The 20,599-nt window shown below is 33.1% G+C and overlaps 1 protein-coding gene across 1 annotated transcript in view; it reads right to left on the minus strand.

The window, feature by feature from the left end:
- LOC139780350 (kinesin-like protein KIF19) overlaps nucleotides 1-20,599 on the minus strand; it is an 84,033-nt gene that overhangs the window by 58,057 nt on the left and 5,377 nt on the right. Inside the window, exons 2-4 of the mRNA XM_071718970.1 lie at nucleotides 11,224-11,295; nucleotides 10,988-11,083; nucleotides 8,907-9,110 (exon numbers count right to left, since the gene is read on the minus strand). Of these exons, the coding sequence (XP_071575071.1) occupies nucleotides 8,907-9,110; nucleotides 10,988-11,083; nucleotides 11,224-11,295 (372 nt within the window). The remainder of the gene's footprint in view (nucleotides 1-8,906; nucleotides 9,111-10,987; nucleotides 11,084-11,223; nucleotides 11,296-20,599) is intronic.

Consider the following 20,599-nt stretch of genomic DNA (forward strand, 5'->3'; position numbering starts at 1 on the left):
CCGCCCCCCTGCGGGGGACTCCACTATTTATTGTTAAACTAGACACATAGTGTGCCTTCAAAGTACACGCGTGGGCTTAATTTCGCAGAAAACGCGTGGACTCGTGAATGGTGGAACCGAAAACAACGATTTGCTGCTTTAAATAACTTTTCTTTGTTCATGCATGTACTATTTCCATATATATATTAGTCGTTTATGCCTTTCAATACTCAAAATAACTGCTATATTTTTCAAACTTTTTTTGTTAATAACTTTTTAATAAAAAACGACCGCCGGCTAAAACCTTCTGAAGGTCACTCAGGAGGGTGACCTTGACAATATATGTTAAGGTCATTGGCGAGTGGGGTCTTTTTGTAAATAATTACCGAAAACTGATAACAGCACGCGGTATTTGTATATATCTATAAATATATATACAATTATATATGAAATATGTCCATACATGTTTTTTTTCTCTTGTATAATCTGTGTTCGTATATACAGGAAAAATAATAAAAAGAAGAAGCTAAAAATAATTAAAAATATTATTGCTTTCTCATAGAGGAAGCTTTGTGATGGTAAAAAAATTTTTTTCGAGATTTTGATGGAAATGAGTTTAGAATGTTCCAAAATGTTGAGAAATCATATTAGTAGAAAATGTCCGGAAGTGTGTGTGTGTGTGTGTGTGTGTGTGTGTGTGTGTGTGTGTGTACGGATTTTTTTGTACACGCATCTACTTCTACAATTTTTTAGATACCGGGTTGAAATTTTGCACACAAATAGAGTATCATAGAAAGTATGTTCTCCTCTAATTTTATTAAAATCCGTCGACCGGTATGGATTTTAAGGGGATTTTCATTTTTCAGAAAAGGGCGTTTTAAGCTGTAGCTTTCTCAATATTTCAGATATCGATCTATTTCTAATTCTATTATATTTTTCAGTTTTTTCTACCCCTATTTCATATATAATTCGTTAAGATTTGATTGATTAGATCCATTTTTATACGCAATCAAAGGTCCATAATTTTTTTAGAAATATGTGTGGCAAATTTTGAAATATCGGGCTATTTATGGTTTTATTATATTCTTGGCTTAATTGTCTAGATCGGATCATGATCTAAGATCGGTATGATTCAAGCAATTAAGTCAAGATCGGGGCATGATCCGGACAATTAAGCCAAGATCGGGGCATGATTTGAGTCAAGATCGGGGGACGATCCAGACAATTAAGTCAAGATCGGGGGACGATCCAGACAATTAAGTCAAGATCGGGGTACGAACCAGACAATTAAGCCAAGATCTGGGCATGATCTAGACAATTAAGCCATGATCGGGGCATGATCCGTACTTATAATACCAAAATTATAGCAGCCACTAATTTTGGTATTAGAAAAATAATTTCGGACCCAATTACATCACAGCATCTCAAAGATATGTTAAATTTAAAAAGAATAGTATTTAATTTTTATTTAATTAAAGAATAACTACAACTTCATCTAATACTTGTCAAGTTTCATAAATTCTTAACACATTCATACTCCTTTGAATGTTCAAGATGCTTGTCGTCACCTTAGCAGCAACAGTGTTTTATTTACAGATTGCGATCGAATAAATTTATTGAACGTTCTTAATAAAAAGACAGGATGCCTCAAAAACTAATCAACCAAATCTTAAAGAATTATATATGAAATATGGGTAGAAAAGACTTAAAAATATAATAAAATTAGAAAAATTGCGCCAAACCAGTCGCAATTTATTCAATTCTAAATCTGTTATATTCTTCAGTCTTATATTCTCAAGTCCATATATGGACCATGTAGCCTGAACTACTCAAGTCAACATCGATTTAACATTGTGTCAATTGTAAAACTTCATTTGTGCCACTAATTAGTAATAAAATCACTTTTTATATATTTAAAAAATTATTTTAAAGTAAAAATAAAAAACTAATCTATAAATAAAAAAATAAAACAAAATGAAAAAATTAAGAAATATCCGCAATTAGTAGAGATTATTTTAATAAAAACATTAATTATTTAATTGATTTTTGTATGAGTATAACAAATATTATTCGCAATAAAGCTTATCACAATAAAAAAGTGTGCTAGTAGAAACTTGGACATGGCTTCCTCATAGTTTTTAAGTGTGCAAGTAGAAACTTGCACATTGATTCCTCATAGTTTTTAAGTGGGCACCCTGGCGAAAATATAAAGTTTCATAAGCGTTTGTTAAGCGTTTACGTGAGCGTTTGCGGGAGTTTGTTGAGCGTTTAGAATCGGTCAGTAAAACGTTTAAAAAGCAGAAATTGCAACGCTTTAGCGTTTGAAAGACGTTTGTAAAGCGTTTTGAAAGTTTGCACAGCATTTTCACAGCGTTTGCACAGCGTTTACGGGAGTTTGTTGAGCGTTTGAAAACGGCCAGTAATCCGTTTGAAAAGCGTTTGAAAAGCGGAAATTGCATCGCTTTAGGGTTCTTCTTGCGGTCGAAGAATAATTAACTTGCGTGATTGGCCAATTCTTACGACTTACGACCTACAATACATCCATTGTAGACCGGGCCTAAAACATTTAGAGATCCTCTGTTAATAAGTCGAAAGCGTTTGCTTTCATCATTGGAAACTGCGTGCAGCCTCTATTGAGCGTTTAACAGGCGTTTACTCTTGTCGTTAGAAGAAACGGCGGAAAGAGCGTTAAATGTTAAAATCTGCTTTTCGCCTCGCAGAGGGTCTGCTTATATTCGCGGCTGGATGTATTTTAAATGCGAGAAAGATGCGCTGCCTAGCGGCATCCCAGGTAGCAAACACAAGTCATTTTGACGTCAAATACTAGTCATGTTTGTACAAATGACGTCAAATGACCAAAAAGCGACTATGTCTTTAAAAATGACATTATACTGACGTTATTCCATAACATCATTATGACGTCTATTTTTAGTCATTTTTGGTTAGGTTAGTCTATGACATCGGCGACTAATAATGGACGTTTATAAGACGTCATTTCTTAGACCATCTAAAGACGTCATTTTAAAGACGTCTTAAAGTCGTCCAAATAAGGTCTTTTTGTAATATAACTATTTTTACTTCTTAATATTGTTTAATAAAGTAATAATAAAATAAAAACCACAAAATTAACTGCAATATGTTTGTTTAGCAACTTTATGATTGAAGTGGCGAATTTATGGTATAAGTGGATGTAGTTGCGTGTGATTATAGTTTTATGATAACTATTTCACGCAGTGTTATAGCTATCAAGAAGATTATCATTACAAGATTTTTGAACACTTTAAAGATGTACCTGTTATAGACAAGTACAGTTAATAAGGAAGCATCAGGGTGAGAAGATCGTCACTGTCCACTAGATCATCGAAGTCAAGCGACTCGGACGCGGTACTGTACTAGGATGGGTGACCGCCTTGAGAGCGGCTATACGCACATGGCATGTAACGAAACCGTTAAAAAAGTTTTTTTTTCTTAGATAAAGAAAAAAAACATTTTTTTATAAACGTTTATCAAGTAGACATTTTAACATTTTAATTTCATAAAAAACATTTCTAGAAACCGGTATGTCGTACAATGGACCTATTTTTGCCGTCAATAAGACGTCAGAAAATGACGTCAATTGTCTGTGACATTAGACCGTCATTTTAACGTCATTATGCCGCCAGTTAGTGACGTCAGGAATGGTCAGTAAAGGACCAAAATTTGACGTCAAAATGACTTGTGTTTGCTACCTGGGATTGTTAGAAGAACGTTTGTTGAACGGAAGGAAAACGCTTGTCTTACGGCGCCGGATAAAGCGTTTCTTAAGCGTTCTCAAACCGTTTGCACAAACGCCCTACAATTCGCCGCATTAGAAGAGCATTTGCTGAGCAAAGGGAAAACGCTTGTCTTACGGCGTTGGGAAAAGCGTTTGATAAACGTTTGTAAAGTCTGACAGCAAACTCTCTATACGAAGTTGTATCAGCGTTCACTAAGCGTTCTCTGAAAAGCGTTGGCTTAGCATTACAGAATTTTCACGAAACGTTTTATACAGCGTTTGATAAGCGTTCCGAAAGCGTTTACAACCCAACAGCGTTGTGTAAGTGTTCTTACAACGTTTGAAAGCGTATAAACGCTCAGAAAATCCTCACCAAACGTTTGTCAACGCTCTATAAGACTTCTTATTTTCGCCAGGGCAAGTAAAAACTTGCACATTGCTTCCTCATAACACAGGCACACAAAATAAAAAAAGTGGTCTGTTCTTTTGACCAGACCCACCTATCTTTATGTATTTTGACGCGCTGAATCCGAATCTGAAGTCCGTTTAGCCCAAACACCCTCAAAATTTCGAGTAAATCGCAAAAAATAGCTAAAAATTGCGAAAAATCACGTTAACAAGTGCGAGAAAATTCGGAAAAATTTTTTCTGACCTGGATCAAGTGTGTTTCTTTTGTATTTTGACGCGCTGAATCCGAATCTGAAGTCCGTTTAGCCCAAACACCCTCAAAATTTCGAGTAAATCGCAAAAAATAGCTAAAAATTGCGAAAAATCACGTTAACGAGTGCGAGAAAATTCGGAAAAATTTTTTCTGACCTGGATCAAGTGTGTTTCTTTTGTATTTTAATGCGCTGATTCCGAATCTGAAGTCTGTTGAGCTCCATTACTAAAAAAATTTGGCAAAATCACAAATTAAAAAAAAATAAAAATCGTGAATAGTAAAAAATCCAGAAAAAAAATGTCATGGATATGAATTACTTCAGAACAAATTGTACGGAATCAGGTTTACTTTGATGTTCTTCTTATACTGTTTTTCTCCTGTAGCAAACTCTTTTCTCTTCGAATGACCTATGCAGTGGGTTTCTCTTTCTCTTCTTCCCATTCTGATTCGTTTCTCTCTTTAGTGTCCAACAGTAATCTGCCATCATGTTGATATCCCATCTTCCTTGGTATCGAAACTCCATTTCACGTATATCTTGATGGAATCGTTCTCCTTGTTCTTCACTGTAGTCTCCAAGGTTTTCAGGAAAGTAGTTAAGATGAGAATGTAGGAAGTGCAATTTGAGATTCATCAAGCAACCTAACTTTTTAAAATTTTTCAACAACTCTTCAACCAAAATCTGGTAATCCTCACTCCTCTCATTTCCTAAAAAGTTCTGAGATACATTCCTAAAACTTTGCCACGCTGCTTTTTCAGTGTCATTCATCTGTGTAATGAAATTTTCGTCTCGAAAAAGAGTTCGAATTTGAGGACCATCAAAGATACCCTCTTTCAATTTCGCATCACTTATCGCGGGAAACTTCTTTCCTAAGTATTGAAAACAGTCACTATCTTTATTCAAAGCTTTGACAAACTGCTTCATGAGACCAAGCTTGATATGAAGAGGTGGTAGCAGAATTTTCGAAGGATCAATCAATGGTCTGCGTTTAATGTTCCTTGATCCTGGATGAAACTCCGTTCTCTTTGGCCATTCTTTCTGAATATAGTGATTTATCCTGTCCCTACTATCCCATAAACATAAGAAGCAGGGACTTTTTGTGAAACCTGATTGTTGGCCTAGGATCATAGTTAAAATTTTCAGATTACCGCAAACTTTCCATTTATGTTCCAAATACTTTATTTTCTCCAATACTATCTGCAAATTCTCGTAAGTCTCTTTAAGCTTCGTGGAGTGACCTATTGGAATAGATGCATATGTATTCCCGTTATGGAGCAAAATCACAAATAAAAAAAAAACTGAAAATCGTGTCTCAATTGCACTTCCTACATTCTCATCTTAACTACTTTCCTGAAAACCTTGGAGACTACAGTGAAGAACAAGGAGAACGATTCCATCAAGATATACGTGAAATGGAATTTCGATACCAAGGAAGATGGGATATCAACATGATGGCAGATTACTGTTGGACACTAAAGAGAGAAACAAATCAGAATGGGAAGAAGAGAAAGAGAAACCCACTGCATAGGTCATTCGAAGAGAAAAGAGTTCGCTACAAAAGAAAAACAGTATAAGAAGAACATCAAAGTAAACCTGATTCCGTACAATTTGTTCTGAAGTAATTCATATCCATGACATTTTTTTTCTGGATTTTTTACTATTCACGATTTTTATTTTTTTTTAATTTGTGATTTTGCCAAATTTTTTTAGTAATGGAGCTCAACAGACTTCAGATTCGGAATCAGCGCATTAAAATACAAAAGAAACACACTTGATCCAGGTTAGAATAAATTTTTCCGAATTTTCTCGCACTCGTTAACGTGATTTTTCGCAATTTTTAGCTATTTTTTGCAATTTACTCGAAATTTTGAGGGTGTTTGGGCTAAACGGACTTCAGATTCGGATTCAGCGCGTCAAAATACAAAAGAAACACACTTGATCCAGGTCAGAAAAAATTTTTCCGAATTTTCTCGCACTCGTTAACGTGATTTTTCGCCATTTTTAGCTATTTTTTGCGATTTACTCGAAATTTTGAGGGTGTTTGGGCTAAACGGACTTCAGATTCGGATTCAGCGCGTCAAAATACAAAAGAAACACACTTGATCCAGGTCAGAAAAAATTTTTCCGAATTTTCTCGCACTTGTTAACGTGATTTTTCGCAATTTTTAGCTATTTTTTGCGATTTACTCGAAATTTTGAGGGTGTTTGGGCTAAACGGACTTCAGATTCGGATTCAGCGCGTCAAAATACATAAAGATAGGTGGGTCTGGTCAAAAGAACAGACCACTTTTTTTATTTTGTGTGCCTGTGTAATTATACATTAAAAAATAGGCTTCCTCATAAGAGGAAGCTCTATGAGCGGAATAAAATGTTGATTAAGCAACGTGCAAATATATAATTTGCATACTTGAAAATTGTGAGGAAGTAATGTTCAAATTTATAATTTGTACACTTAAAGATTATGAGGAAGCAATGTGCAAGTTTCTACTTGCCCACTTAAAAACTATGAGGAAGCAATGTGCAAGTTTCTACTTGCACACTTAAAAACTATGAGGAAGCAATGTGCAAGTTTCTACTTGCACATTTTTTTGCATTGTATTTTTTATAAAAAGTAAAGTTTGAGGAATTGAGAAAAATTTGCCCATATATAATCATATATAGGGGAGACCGGGGCTAAACAATCCGTTTTTTTTCGGTGCCGATTTTTAACAACAAAATAAATAATTGTAGTTAAATGTGGTATACCACTGTAAAGAGTGAACCTTTAGCTACAAAATTTATATAGGAAATTTTTGTCTACGTCGCTTTGTTTAACCGGTATAGAGCAAAAACGACAACGGTGAAAAAATTGAAATCTCAAAAATGCCGGGGTATAACAGTCTGCACTGCATTTTCAATACATATACGTACATCTAATCCTAAAAAATAATAGGATACATGCAATAATTGTTTTTTAAGAGAAAAATATAAAAATTTATTTAAAATTTTTATGCGAAACATTATTAAAAAATAGTTACGAGGTTCCACAGAAGTCACTCGCCCGACTTGTTTCACTCCTCGACGTCCGATGACTCTATTCGGTGTCTGAACGGTTGTAATTCCCGTCTCATCCATATTCCATATGCAGTGAGCCCGAAAATGGCTTGGAAATGCACCCGGACTGCTTACTGACCGATTAGCCCCAAACACAAGTTTACGGTTTGATCGCCCACGAAATATTAGACATCAACGATAATGAAAAAACTACACTGGATTCGTGTTCAGCATGCATTACTCTTTATAATCACGTACCTCGAGATTTGGAGAGCAAATATTATTGCAGATATTACAAAATTTCCACGCGCAGAAAATGTAACTTTTACCTTTCAAAAACACGTTTGCCCTCGTAAAAATCATAACACGGCAGGTAACCTGCCGAAACTCCGTTGGTCACATGGGTACTATAAGCAGCGTTTACAATGTTAATAGCGAGTTCGCACAATATACAGGTTCCGAGATATTTGATTAGACGTATTTACCCCGTAGACGTTTTAGCCCCGGTCTCCCCTAAATGTAACAGCTGTTATATTAACTACTGTTACATTTATATATGATTATATATGGGCAAATTTTTCTCATTTCCTCAAACTCCACTTTTTATAAAAAATACAACGCAAAAATAATCTTTTTAATTATTTTTAGGTTCTTCTTTTTATTATTTTTCCTGTATATACGAACACAGATTATACAAGAGAAAAAAAACATATATGGACATATTTCATGTATAATTATAATTTTTATATGAAAATTTTTTTACTGGGTCTAAAAATAATAATTTCGAAACATTTCATTGCATGGCAGCAGTAATTCTGTAAAAACTTATCGACCATATCCCATTATGCCCCATGGTCCCGTTATGCCCCAAGTTCCCCTACATAGATATTTATTACATGACAAATATCTATTATTTGAATTTACAAATATACAGTGAATTTGAAAATATATAATAAAAAGAGAATAAGTTTTAATACAACTTTTGACATAAACAATTATTTTCTATTAAAATGTATGTCCATCTCTTAATATAATATACAGAGTGTCTCAGATCTGCCGTGCCACCCATGTTAATGGGAAATGCCTGCGATCATTTTGAGACGAAAATCCTAGTAGCAAAATACCGAGGCTATAATAGTTTTTAAATAAGAAGTGTTCAAAGTTTACCAATCAAAGTGTCCGAAATTCGCGCGCTCAGTCACGTCACATTGCACAATAGGGTGTTTTCAAGCGCATTAATTCTAGAGAAAAGAATGAATGAATTAATGCGTTTGATAGCAGATTAATAAAAAAAATCAAGCAAACTTTGATATCCTTGCTATACAGATTGCTGGCATACAGATTGCTTCTGACACAGATTGTTGGCAGAAATAGAGCGGAATCTACGTTTGACAGATTCTATAAGCAGAAAACTTATAGAAACCGGGAAGAAATGATTATAAATGATTATAAATAGAAATTATTTTTTTCGATGAACTTACAGTAAATTCCATGTCGTCCGATAATTTTTTGGTCGCTAGGAAAATGTCATTTAGGGCGCGCACCATAATTCCAGGATTTGATGACGTTCCAACCATCGTATGTGTTTTTCCCGAGCCAGTTGCGCCATACGAAAACACGGTCGCATTGTAACCATTGAGAACATCCTGCACTAATTTTTTTGTTGTACCTTCATAGACATCTTCCTATGGTATAATAATATATTTTGAATAAATCAATATACACTGGGCAACAAAATTACCGCAACAAAAATTTACGTCAAAAATTTGCCCAACTTCAAATAAGCATAACTCCGCGAAAAATTGTCATATCTGAAAGATTTTTTTTTAATTTTAAAGGGTGAAGTCTGTACTTTAAGGAACCATTGTTAGATTTTGAATTTAGCCTCCCCCCCTCCCGCCGTTCTTCCAAAAGTAAGGACGTGTTACGTCTCCAAAAAATTGCATACTTTGACACATTCTACGGAGTAGAATGAATTTTTTTCATAACTATCATGGCAACCATCGTAAAATATGGACTTTTCCCTGCAAATTAAAAAAAAATTAAGTCTGTACAATTTTTTTTCGCCGAGTTATGGCTTATCAAAGTTACCTATGCATTTTTGTGCATTCAATTACCGCCAACATTAGTATTACCCGATGAACACTATGGGGAGGTTATTGGTCGGATTTTGCCTATCGTGTATGTGTGTGTGTGTGTGTGTGTGTGTGTGTGTGTGTGTGTGTGTGTGTGTGTGTGTGTGTGTGTTAGCAGAGTTTGCGCAAACTAATTTTTATTCAAACGAGGCATTGTTACGATTTTGTCTTTTGTTTTCCGAATGAGCAAATACAATACAGTGACTGCAATACTGTGAAGTTACTTACAGAAGTAATGTACTGTGAAGTTACTTACTTCAGTATTACAAAACTTCACAGTATTGCAGTCACTGTATTAGTGTATTGTATTGCTCATTCGGAAAACAAAAGACAAAATCGTAACAATGCCTTGTTTGAATAAAAATTAGTTTGCGCAAATCTCTGCTAACACACACACACACACACACACACACACACACACACACACACACATACACGATAGGCAAAATCCGACCAATAAACTCCCCGTAGTGTTCATCGGGTAATACTAATGTTGTCGGTAATTGAATGCACAAAAATGCATAGGTAACTTTGATAAGCCATAACTCGGCGAAAAAAAATCGTACGGACTTAATTTTTTTTTAATTTGCAGGGAAAAGTCCATATTTTACGATGGTTGCCATGATAGTTACGAAAAAAATTCATTCTACTCCGTAGAATGTGTCAAAATATGCAATTTTTTGGAGACGTAACACGTCCTTACTTTTGGAAGAACGGCGGGAGGGGGGGAGGCTAAATTCAAAATCTAACAATGGTTCCTTAAAGTACAGACTTCACCCTTTAAAATGAAAAAAAAATCTTTCAAATATATGACAATTTTTCGCGGAGTTATGCTTATTTGAAGTTGGGCAAATTTTTGACGTAAATTTTTGTTGCGATAATTTTGTTGCCCAGTGTATAATACAAGGTGTCCCCCGGTTAAATAGTCAAACTTGAAATATGAATATAGGATCTTAAAACAAGAAAAGTTTTCCTCTGGAAGTATGCTCGCAAACGCTTCGTTCAAGAGATATTTCTTCTGAAATTACAGAACTATTGTGAATAAATAATTTCGAAATAATGTAGGTTTATCTTCTTTACTGCTTTGCAATAATCAAAATTTACCGTAATACTGTAAATTTTGATTACTGTTAAGCAGTAAAGAGGATAATGGTTTCAATTTTGATTACTGTTTAGCAATGAAGAGGATAAATCTATATTATTTCGAAATTATTCATTCCTAATTCTGTAACTTCAGAAATCAATATCTCTTGAACGAAGCGTTTGCAAGCATACTTCCAGAGAAAAATTTTTCTTATTTTGAGATCCTAATTTCATACTTCAAGTTTGGCTGTTTAACCCGGGAACATCCTGTATAAAAGATAAATATAAAGTATATAACAGAAAATATTTTACTATAATTGATTTGGAATCAGTAATTAATTTACTTGTGTCGATGCCTCTCCAAAAACTATGTCGTAGAGATATTGTCGCGGCATTGTGCGTTTTTGCTTATCGCTATCCTGATCCTCCAGCATTACCATCTGCGAATTCATCAACGAAATATTATCACAAGTTACATGAATCCGACTTAAATTAAAAAATAATAACATGTAAATGTGTACTTTTGTTCGAATTTAACAAACTAAATTAGAAAGTAAATAAATTGACATTGCAAATTTACCTTATCGTTGACAGCGTGCAAAGATCTGGTACCGCTTTCATTCGAAGCCAAGGGTCGAATACGAACAGCGACCTATAATAAAAAGACGAAAGTACACGGTAATGATGACTATTTCGAAAGACAAAAAAAGACGATTTTTCTTGTGTTTAAAAATATCGGCACGAAAAGATCGTTAGTTAAAAATCTTCTATCCGTTTTTTGTTACATATTTATGTTGTTTATTAATTTACCACTAAGCAAAAACTAGAACGCAGCAACGCGATGTTAATTTGCTTTTTGCTGAGCTTCTTATTCCACGAATATTACTTTATATAGAAATCGTACATAGGTTGAAATCTATAATAGATATCAAACGGACATCAAGATATTGAATTCTTTACGATAGCATACTTTACTTTCGTAAAAGAAGGAAATTGTTCGCGTGTTGGATCGTTTCGGTCTTTATTTACATCATTTACCTAAAAAATAGTGTAAGTGTAATAATAATAATAATGTACCTAAGGAGCGCCAATGCGCGTTGCACAATGTTGCGCTTTGAATGTACTTGGAACTTTGCATTAAATGCGGATATTTGTCCCTATGCGCATTTAATACATATTATGGAAGCGCATACCAAAAAGTGCACCTACGCTCATTGATCGAGGAGCCCAATCGGACAACTAGTGAACTCTGTAGGTACCCGAGAAAAAATAAACTTATGTAATCATATAAGATCATATATAATTGGCCATATATAATTAGATCCGAAATTTGGCGCGATATGATCTTATGTAATCAACTGCCCGCGGAAAAGAGTTAAATATGTTTTAAATATGGTTTATATTAGTCATTTATATGAACGAAATTAATCTCAAATAAAAACCAAATATTGAATATAAAAGTAATTAAATTTAAATATGTTCCAAATTTGGATCGAAATTAAATTTAAATAAGATCTTGCTATTGGATTTAACTTGTCCAAGCGCATATATGGATCATATTAATATTTAATAAGCATCTAACCATCCTAAGTTCAAATTTTATTTGTATTTGAAACAAATAAAATTTTAATTAACACCCAAATTAAATTTTTATTTAATTGAAAGTGTTCCCATTGACCCATCATATATTCATATTTAATCAAAAATTGTGATTCATAAGATTTTAATAAACCTGCGAGTTATGTTAGTCTTGCGTTGTAGTCTGTTAGGTTATAGGTTTATTATTGAATTTTGTCATTATCAACCACAAATCTGCATGTTTAATTATGTTAATTATTTTATACTGTCTACATCGTACATATATTTTATAATTTCAGTTTTAGTTATGTAGGTCATTGGCTTCCCACATAGCATGCATATCAAAAAGACGTCCAGAAGATATCCCGAAGATATATTTAGGAGATAGGATATCTTCTCGGGATATCTTCGGGACGTCTTTTTGATATGCATGCTATGTGGGTTTTTAATCATTTTAAATATATATGTATCGAAAAACAGGCAAATTATGTATTTTCTGTTAAGACATGGATATTTCATCATTTCGATATCGATTCAAAGCTATTTTGATTTGCCTGTCAAATATATAATAACATTGCCATTATATAGAATGCAATATGAATAAAAAATTATATTGTATTGGCAGACATGGATAATGTAAATATTTTATAATTTGAGCATTATAATAATTGCGTTACAATATTAATTTTTTTAGGCTTCCATTTCCATTAAATAGTTACTTTATAACTGTAAAAGTCACAACAAAATTCCTGTTTGTAATTTGACAATTTTGAAAATTAAAATATTATATAATAGGTACATTTTCAGTACTACATCCGCTCATTTATTAAACAAGAAGTTAAATTAAGCAACTAATTAAATTATTAATATTAAATATTAATACAATAAGATATTTGTATTTACATTTATCAAAATAAAAAATAAGTTCAATTATGAAAATAAATATTAATAATTGGACTTATTAAAAATTAAATAATTTGTTCAGATATTGCGCTCGAATTCTTTTCGCGTTTTACAACGCCCGATCGTTTCACATTAGATGGCGCGACGCGCGAGTCGCCACTCTCAAAGAGCCCCCGCCTCCTTCCTCACTCATTAGGTGTCATGGCCGCACTTGCTTGCGTTTCTTCGAACGTGTCGAGTCCGTTATTTCTTTCTTGACGGATTGATCGTTGCGGCGCGTGTTCTGGAGACTAACCGAGCGAGAGTCGGATCACCAGGGAGAGCTCACCGCCAGGAAAGAGAGAGCTGCGGCAGCTAGCGTCCGAGAGGGAGGATCGAGGCGAGGAATCCGGTTCAGCGAGCGGAGTCCTTAAGGAGGTTGGTTAGTTCTCGGTGCGAGGCAGGCGGCGCGGCAGGGGGAAAGCATATAGGTTAGATTTTCGTCGCGTGAAATAAACGAATTTTAGCAAATAAATATGTGGAATGCATTTAATTGCTGTTTCTTAAGGTTTAAAAAGAGTTGTTTGTACAATTGAAACCCAAATACGTTATTATCCACATTGAAATGTGGAAATAATAAATGTGGTCCTGTTTTTTTTATTTTTACAATTTCTTGATAACTATAAAGACGAATCATTTCAGTCTTCGAGAAAGTTTTTCCTAAATATGTAAAGAGTTATTTGCACCTATTTTCACTAAATTCTTATCATTTTTAATATGCTTTCGAGAGTTACATTACAGGTTAGGTAACATTTTTGCTGTGTCGCCCGTGTATAAGAGAGAGACAAGAGTATAACTTCAATCAAGAGACACGGTAGTGTCTCGTGCCAAGTACACGCGGAGCGAGACCGACCGTGACTCTTTTACGCGACGCGACGGGTTGCGAGTACCCGAGATGTTGAGATCTCGATAACGAGTGAACGGATCAAGTTCTAAGTAGGCTTGATCGATAGTTTGGGGTCGAAAAGGGGGGGGTTTCTCTCATAATATTCCGCTACGTGCCCTACGAGCGGAGATATTGCGACGCAAAGTCCAAATGTGAAAATTTATTTTTAAGATACGTCGTTCAGATACGTCGACCGTTTCTCATCATGCCATGCTATCATTTCATTGGCTGGAGTCGCGTCACTTTCACTTTTTCGACGCTGGCGGCGCAGGTATCGCCAGTTTCGATATCGCGCGCGTATTTCGATCGATCTAGTAGGTAAATTAAATTAGGTCGATAGACTTATCGGTCAGGAGGAAGATTTCTATTTAGGTAAATTAGGTATATATATAATACATATTTAGTCAATTGCTTCATGTTTATCTGGAGAGATTTCGTATCCTTACATCGTATTACCACCGCTGCCGGAAAAGAAGGAACCCTACGCTTGGCAGAAAGTGCCGCTAGGGAATTTTTAAGTCGATTCTTATGAATCAAGCTTGAATTCGATGTCTAGGTATCCTAGGTTGCCGATGACGAGGTCCAGATAGTGCGCTTCATAGTTTTCGGTGTCCAGGTGTAATAATACGTTGAATTCGATGTCTACGTGTCCCAGGTTGCCGATGACGAGGTCCACATAGTGCGCTCCGTAGTATTCGGTGTTTACGTGTATTAATACTTTGAATTTGATGTCCACGTGTCCCAGGTTGCCGATTGCGGGATCCAGATAGTGCGTTTCATAGTTTTCGGTGTCCAGGTGTAATAATACGTTGAATGTCTTACGCTTATGTTTATGCGCGATGCAAATTTGTCTGGATAGACTTTAAAAAAGCAGCGCCAAGTTTTTTACAAGAAAAATTTATTTATTTTATTTTAATTAAATATTTTTATTTTATAATGTTACCTCTTTAATTCTTTGTGATTAAAATGATTAAATGATTCTTTGTAATATTATAATTTTATCAAGGAGAATTAAAACTACTACCACTTGGGTTGATAGAAAGATCCTCAGGAATACAAAGATACATACTACTTGGGTTGAGTTAGGTAACACAATTTTGTTTTATTTTTTAAGAGTAGTTGCACTACAATTATTTTTCAAAGCAATATATATATTCTCTTTGTAGTTGGCGTAATTTAAAGATTTCATATATTTTTTTGAAATAACATCACTTAGGTTGAGTTAGGTAAAACAATTTTGTGATATAATTTTGTTAAGGTATATATCACTTGGATTGAGTTTGGTAACGCAATTTCGTGATATAATAATAATTTTGTTAAGGTATATATATATATATATATATATTCTCTCTTTGTAATTGGCGCAGTATTAAATGATTTCACGTATTTTTTTTTTAATAGATACCACTTGTTATTTAGGTTTTTTCGAGGTAGATATCACTTGGATTGAATAAAATAACAATTTTGTAATTTAATAATTTTGTGAGACAATTTTTGTGAGACAATTTTGTGAGACAATTTTTGTGAGACATAATTAATTACTCGACAACCATGCAGACGATTATCTTCAACTTTGGCATATATGGACGACAGATTCCCATAGACGAATATTCTCCATTGAACTAATTCTTATCAAATTGATTTGACTAACCACCCTCCTTAAGAGATTCTCATTGGAACGCCATATTTGTTACTTTCATTTGAGGGTTCATATTTTTAGGGTTTATACCGTCATTTTTTAAGGATTAATCATTAATTGAAGGTTAACTATCACTTGAAGGTTAACCATCATCCGAAGAAAAACTCTTAAAGTTGGGTGTGATTTCGGACCGCCAATTGAAGATTAACCTTCAAATGATGGTTAACCTTCAATTGGTCCGAAATCACACCCAACTTTAAGAGTTTTTCTATGGTGTTTTTTTAACGGTTAACACCAAAAGTTGAGTGTATTTTTCCATAAGGGTTCAGTTTGATTAAGTATATAAAAAATGTCTCTATTTTTATTCTTTTGAGCTAGCAAATTGTATTCTTGGTTTTTATGGTGATTAATATTTTGTGCAACTGCATCAATCTTTTTGTTGCTAGCGATTAATATTTGTTTTTATGTATTCGATTACTGCGCAAGTGTTGCGCATTTCGTTAATTTTATCAGAAGTTTACTTATCTTCTTTTTGTACCACTGGATTTAAAGCAAACCAATATAAACACAATAATTGTAATTCATAAACGTTTTTTTAAATCTTATAACTCATTCTCTGTTGATACCATATTCTCTAATCCCATTATTATCCTAATTAGCAGACAATGTTTTTTAAACGTTTGAAAAATATTTGAAAATCAGTTTTAAACACATATTACAAAACGTTTGAAAAACATTGCCTGTTGATTGAAACCGCAAAATTTCGGCAAGCTACAACAGGGGCTGGATTTTTGAATTTATTCGTAAGAGAAAGGTATGCGCAAATTCTACTCTTACAGAAAAGTTGCAAGTTGATCGCATGGCTTTTAGTTAATCAACTTGCAACTTTTTTATAAGAGCAGAATTTCCGCATACGTTTTTCTTGCGAATAAATTCAAGGATCCAGCCCCAGGTGCGCGCGCGCTGTGCCTTAAAAGCCTCATTAAGAACGTATAAAGGTCTTATTTGAATTTAATTAAATTTAAATTAGATTTAGAACTTATTAAGAACATATAATGGTCTTATTTGAATTCAACATATTAAGAACATATAAAAGTTTTATTTGAATTTAATGAAATTTGAATAAAATGTACAACTTATTAATTTCATATATGGTTTCAATAAGATTAATATTTAAATTGAATATATTAGCTAATTAAATCCTTATTAAGCCAAATTAAATACGAATATTTTGATGATGAAATGATACTGTAAGAAGTACGTATATATACTTTGTATACTACGAAACATACGTACGAGTATACACGTCGATTAAGAATATACGACATGTATTCATATGTTCGAGATTTTTAATCGAAATGTATATCGGCATTTCTTCTTATATTCTTAATTAAGTTTTATATATAGAACAAATATGAGCCATATTAATGCAGTTATTCAGCATTAATTTAAATCAAATAAAATTTAAATGGAGATTTTATTAAGGTCCATATAAAGTTCATATTTAACTGTTTTCCGCGGGATATATTTATAATAGTAAAGGCTCACAAGATTAGAAATCAAGTCAAAGACAAAGGAGCATCGAGCCGTAACAAGGTGTTGGTGTTCATATATTCTATACTTAAGGGTATACTTAGGGTGCCCCTAGTTAAGAATCTGAGGAGATCTATTAAAAAGAGGGTCGGGATAAGCCGCTATTTTGTTTTTTAGGGGTCTAAAAACGGTTTTTGCGGAATATCTCGTTTCCGCTTAATTTTTCATTAAAAATAATCATTATCAGTCTTGTAAAGAAAAAAATTCTCTACAACTTTTGTCTAAAACTTTTTTACGTGCGGTAAATAACTTCCGAGTTATAGCCGTGTAAAGAGTGCAATTTTAGGAAGATCGTTGGAAATATGCATTTCTATAGAAAAATATCATTATTTTGAGCTTTTATAAATTGAATATATAACAATTATGATAGTTTTTGATTATTTACTTTATTAATAAATAATAAATAACATTTTTTAAATTAACTTACCAATTTGCAATAGAGTTAATGACGCATTTTTTTTTAAGTGTTATTATGCTGTAGTCGAAGAATGTTACTGCAATTGTATTCGTTTCGATGGTCCGGGTTGTTCATCATTAAATTCTTTGTCGTTATTACCCTCGTCTACTTCGCAGTATTACTTCGCAAAATATTGAAGCATTATTGTCTGTCTGGATTTCTTCGTCATTTACTTTATCTTCTTCTTCGATACCATTTCGTAGATTTAGAACATTGTCGCAAGTTTGTCCACTGCAATGCTAGCAGATTATCGACCTGCTTTTCTGCAGTCACAAGCTGCTCTGCATTTTGTTTTGCACTTGCAGGAGATCAGCTGAAGCAATGCAGTGGACAAACTTGCGACAATGTTCCTTTACAAGATATGATATCAAAGAAGAAGATGAAGTAAATGATAAAGAAATCCAGACAGACAATAATGCTTTAATATTTTGCGAATTAGTACTGCGTGAAACAGAGGAAGACAAGGATAATGAAGTAGACAAGGATAATGACGACGAAGAATTTAATGATAAACAACCCGGACCATCGAAAAGAAATACAGTGATATCCTTTAATACTTAAAAAAACACGTCATTAACTATAGGTATCGCAAAGTAATGAGTTAATTAAAAAAAAGTTATTTATTATTTATAAACAAAGTTATATATTCAATTTATAAAAACTCAAAATAATAACATTTTATCGCAGTGTTATCCGTCATATTAAACAAATAAAACATTATTTTCTATTCTTCTCTCGCGGATAAAATATTGTTTAAAATGTCAATAATTGTACAGTCTGTTTTATATAATAATATCTTCCGCTTTGAATCTAATTAAAACTTGATATTGTGGTACGATTATATATATTTTTTTAATAACAATGAAATGCATATTTCCAACAATTTTCCTAAAATTGCACTCTTTACGCAGCTGTAACTCATTGTCAGAAGCTATTTACTGCACGAAAAAAAGTTTCAAACAAAAGTTGTAGAGAATTTTTTTCTCTACAAGATTGATAATAAACATTTTTAACGAGAAATCAAGCGGAAACGAGATATTTGCGCAAAAACCACAAAAATGTTTTTAGCCCTCTAAAAAACAAAATGGCGGCTTATCCCAACCCCCTTTTTAATAGATCTCCTCAGATTTTTTTACTAGGGGCCTTATCTTTATGAGTCATCAAAAATTCATTACTACCCCAACAAATATTTTCATTTATGTTTAAATTGACTGGCCTACTATTCGACTCCTCTCGGACAATCTCAAGCGTGAATATATCAGTTGAAAAAAGACTGACCATAAAATCTCATCCGAATTATGGGTCTGTTTTCTATTGCTAGTACTGGCTGCACTAGTTCAGAGTTGATCTTCTTTACTCCACATTGGGAGAAAAAAATGAACTCTGAACTAGTACAGTTAGTTCAGCAATAAAAAACAAACCCTATACTTACATAACAAGAGATTCTTATTATGATAAGGAAGCAGTTATCGACAATAATTTTTAAGATATCACATTAAAATCATACGAGTGATGCTTCAGTTAAAATTTCAATTTGATAATATTAACACATGTGATTCTACGCAATCATTTGTATAATAGCCCAGTCAAATTAAGATTTTTGGATGAAAAAATTGCCGGCAAGCTGGAAATTGGTATACAGGTTCATTTTAGTGTTCTTTTAAACATACTAAAAGTCCCCATACATAGAGCGTGAGCCGGCTGCGCCATCTTGAAAAAAAGAGTACAAAAATGGGTTTTTTGCGAATAACTCGGAAATTATTAGTTTCACGGGAAAGAACATTCAGAGCGAAAATGTAGCTGATAAAATTCCTCGCAATTTGGTTCTTTGTAGAACTTCGTACGACCATTAGTTCCCGAGATAGATTTTTTTGAAGCAATCGGCCAAATGAGGAAAGAGCTGTTTCTTTGAGCGTTTTTTCAAAATATCTCAGTTCTGGCTGTCCGAAAGTAAAAAATGCATACAATGAAAGTGAAAGAGAATTAAATTACCTACAAAATGCATTATTTATGTTATACCGCGCAACTAATATTTCTGGAAATATTACGGTTTAAATGAAATTTTGACTTTCGGAAATTATGAGAATAAATATTTCCTCGCAATATAAGTCGGAAATGAGTAGTCCTACGTAAAAAATTGTTAAAATCAAATAGAAAGGTTATTAAATTTTCATTATTTTGGTTTTTGACCGATTTGCATACGACTAATAGTATTTTTGATATCCGTAAAAGAAACGGTTTTTAGGTACACTTCTCAAAATAACGGACTTCCGAGTTATCTTTTTTAAAAAAATACACATGTTTCTTGAAGTTTATTAAATTATCTTTAAAATAATTTTTTATTTGACCTTCTGTGATGAATACTTCCAGAGATATAGCCTTTTAGATATTTGTTTGTGTAAAAACATAAAAAACTGCGTACATAACCTAAAATAAAATTCATAAAGAAATATTAATGTCAAAACGTAAATATAATAAAATACAATAATAATAATAATAATAATAAATAATAATAATCCTAAAAAAATCCATCTAAAGTAATTTTATGTCATGTTTTGTAAAAAAAACTATAAATTATTAAGAAATTTTTAACATAAACAAATATCTAAAAGGCTATATCTCTGGAAGTATTCATCACAGAAGGTCAAATAAAAAATTATTTTAAAGATAATTTAATAAACTTCAAGAAACATGTGTATTTTTTTAAAAAAGATAACTCGGAAGTCCGCCATTTTGAGAAGTGTACCTAAAAACCGTTTCTTTTACGGATATCAAAAATACTATTAGTCGTATGCAAATCGGTCAAAAACCAAAATAATGAAAATTTAATAACCTTTCTATTTGATTTTAACAATTTTTTA

The sequence above is a fragment of the Temnothorax nylanderi genome, unplaced genomic scaffold (assembly GCF_030848795.1).
Source record: "Temnothorax nylanderi isolate EJ_2023f unplaced genomic scaffold, tnyl_v1.0 TNYL_tig0272_pilon, whole genome shotgun sequence".
Classification (NCBI taxonomy): Eukaryota; Metazoa; Arthropoda; class Insecta; order Hymenoptera; family Formicidae; genus Temnothorax; species Temnothorax nylanderi.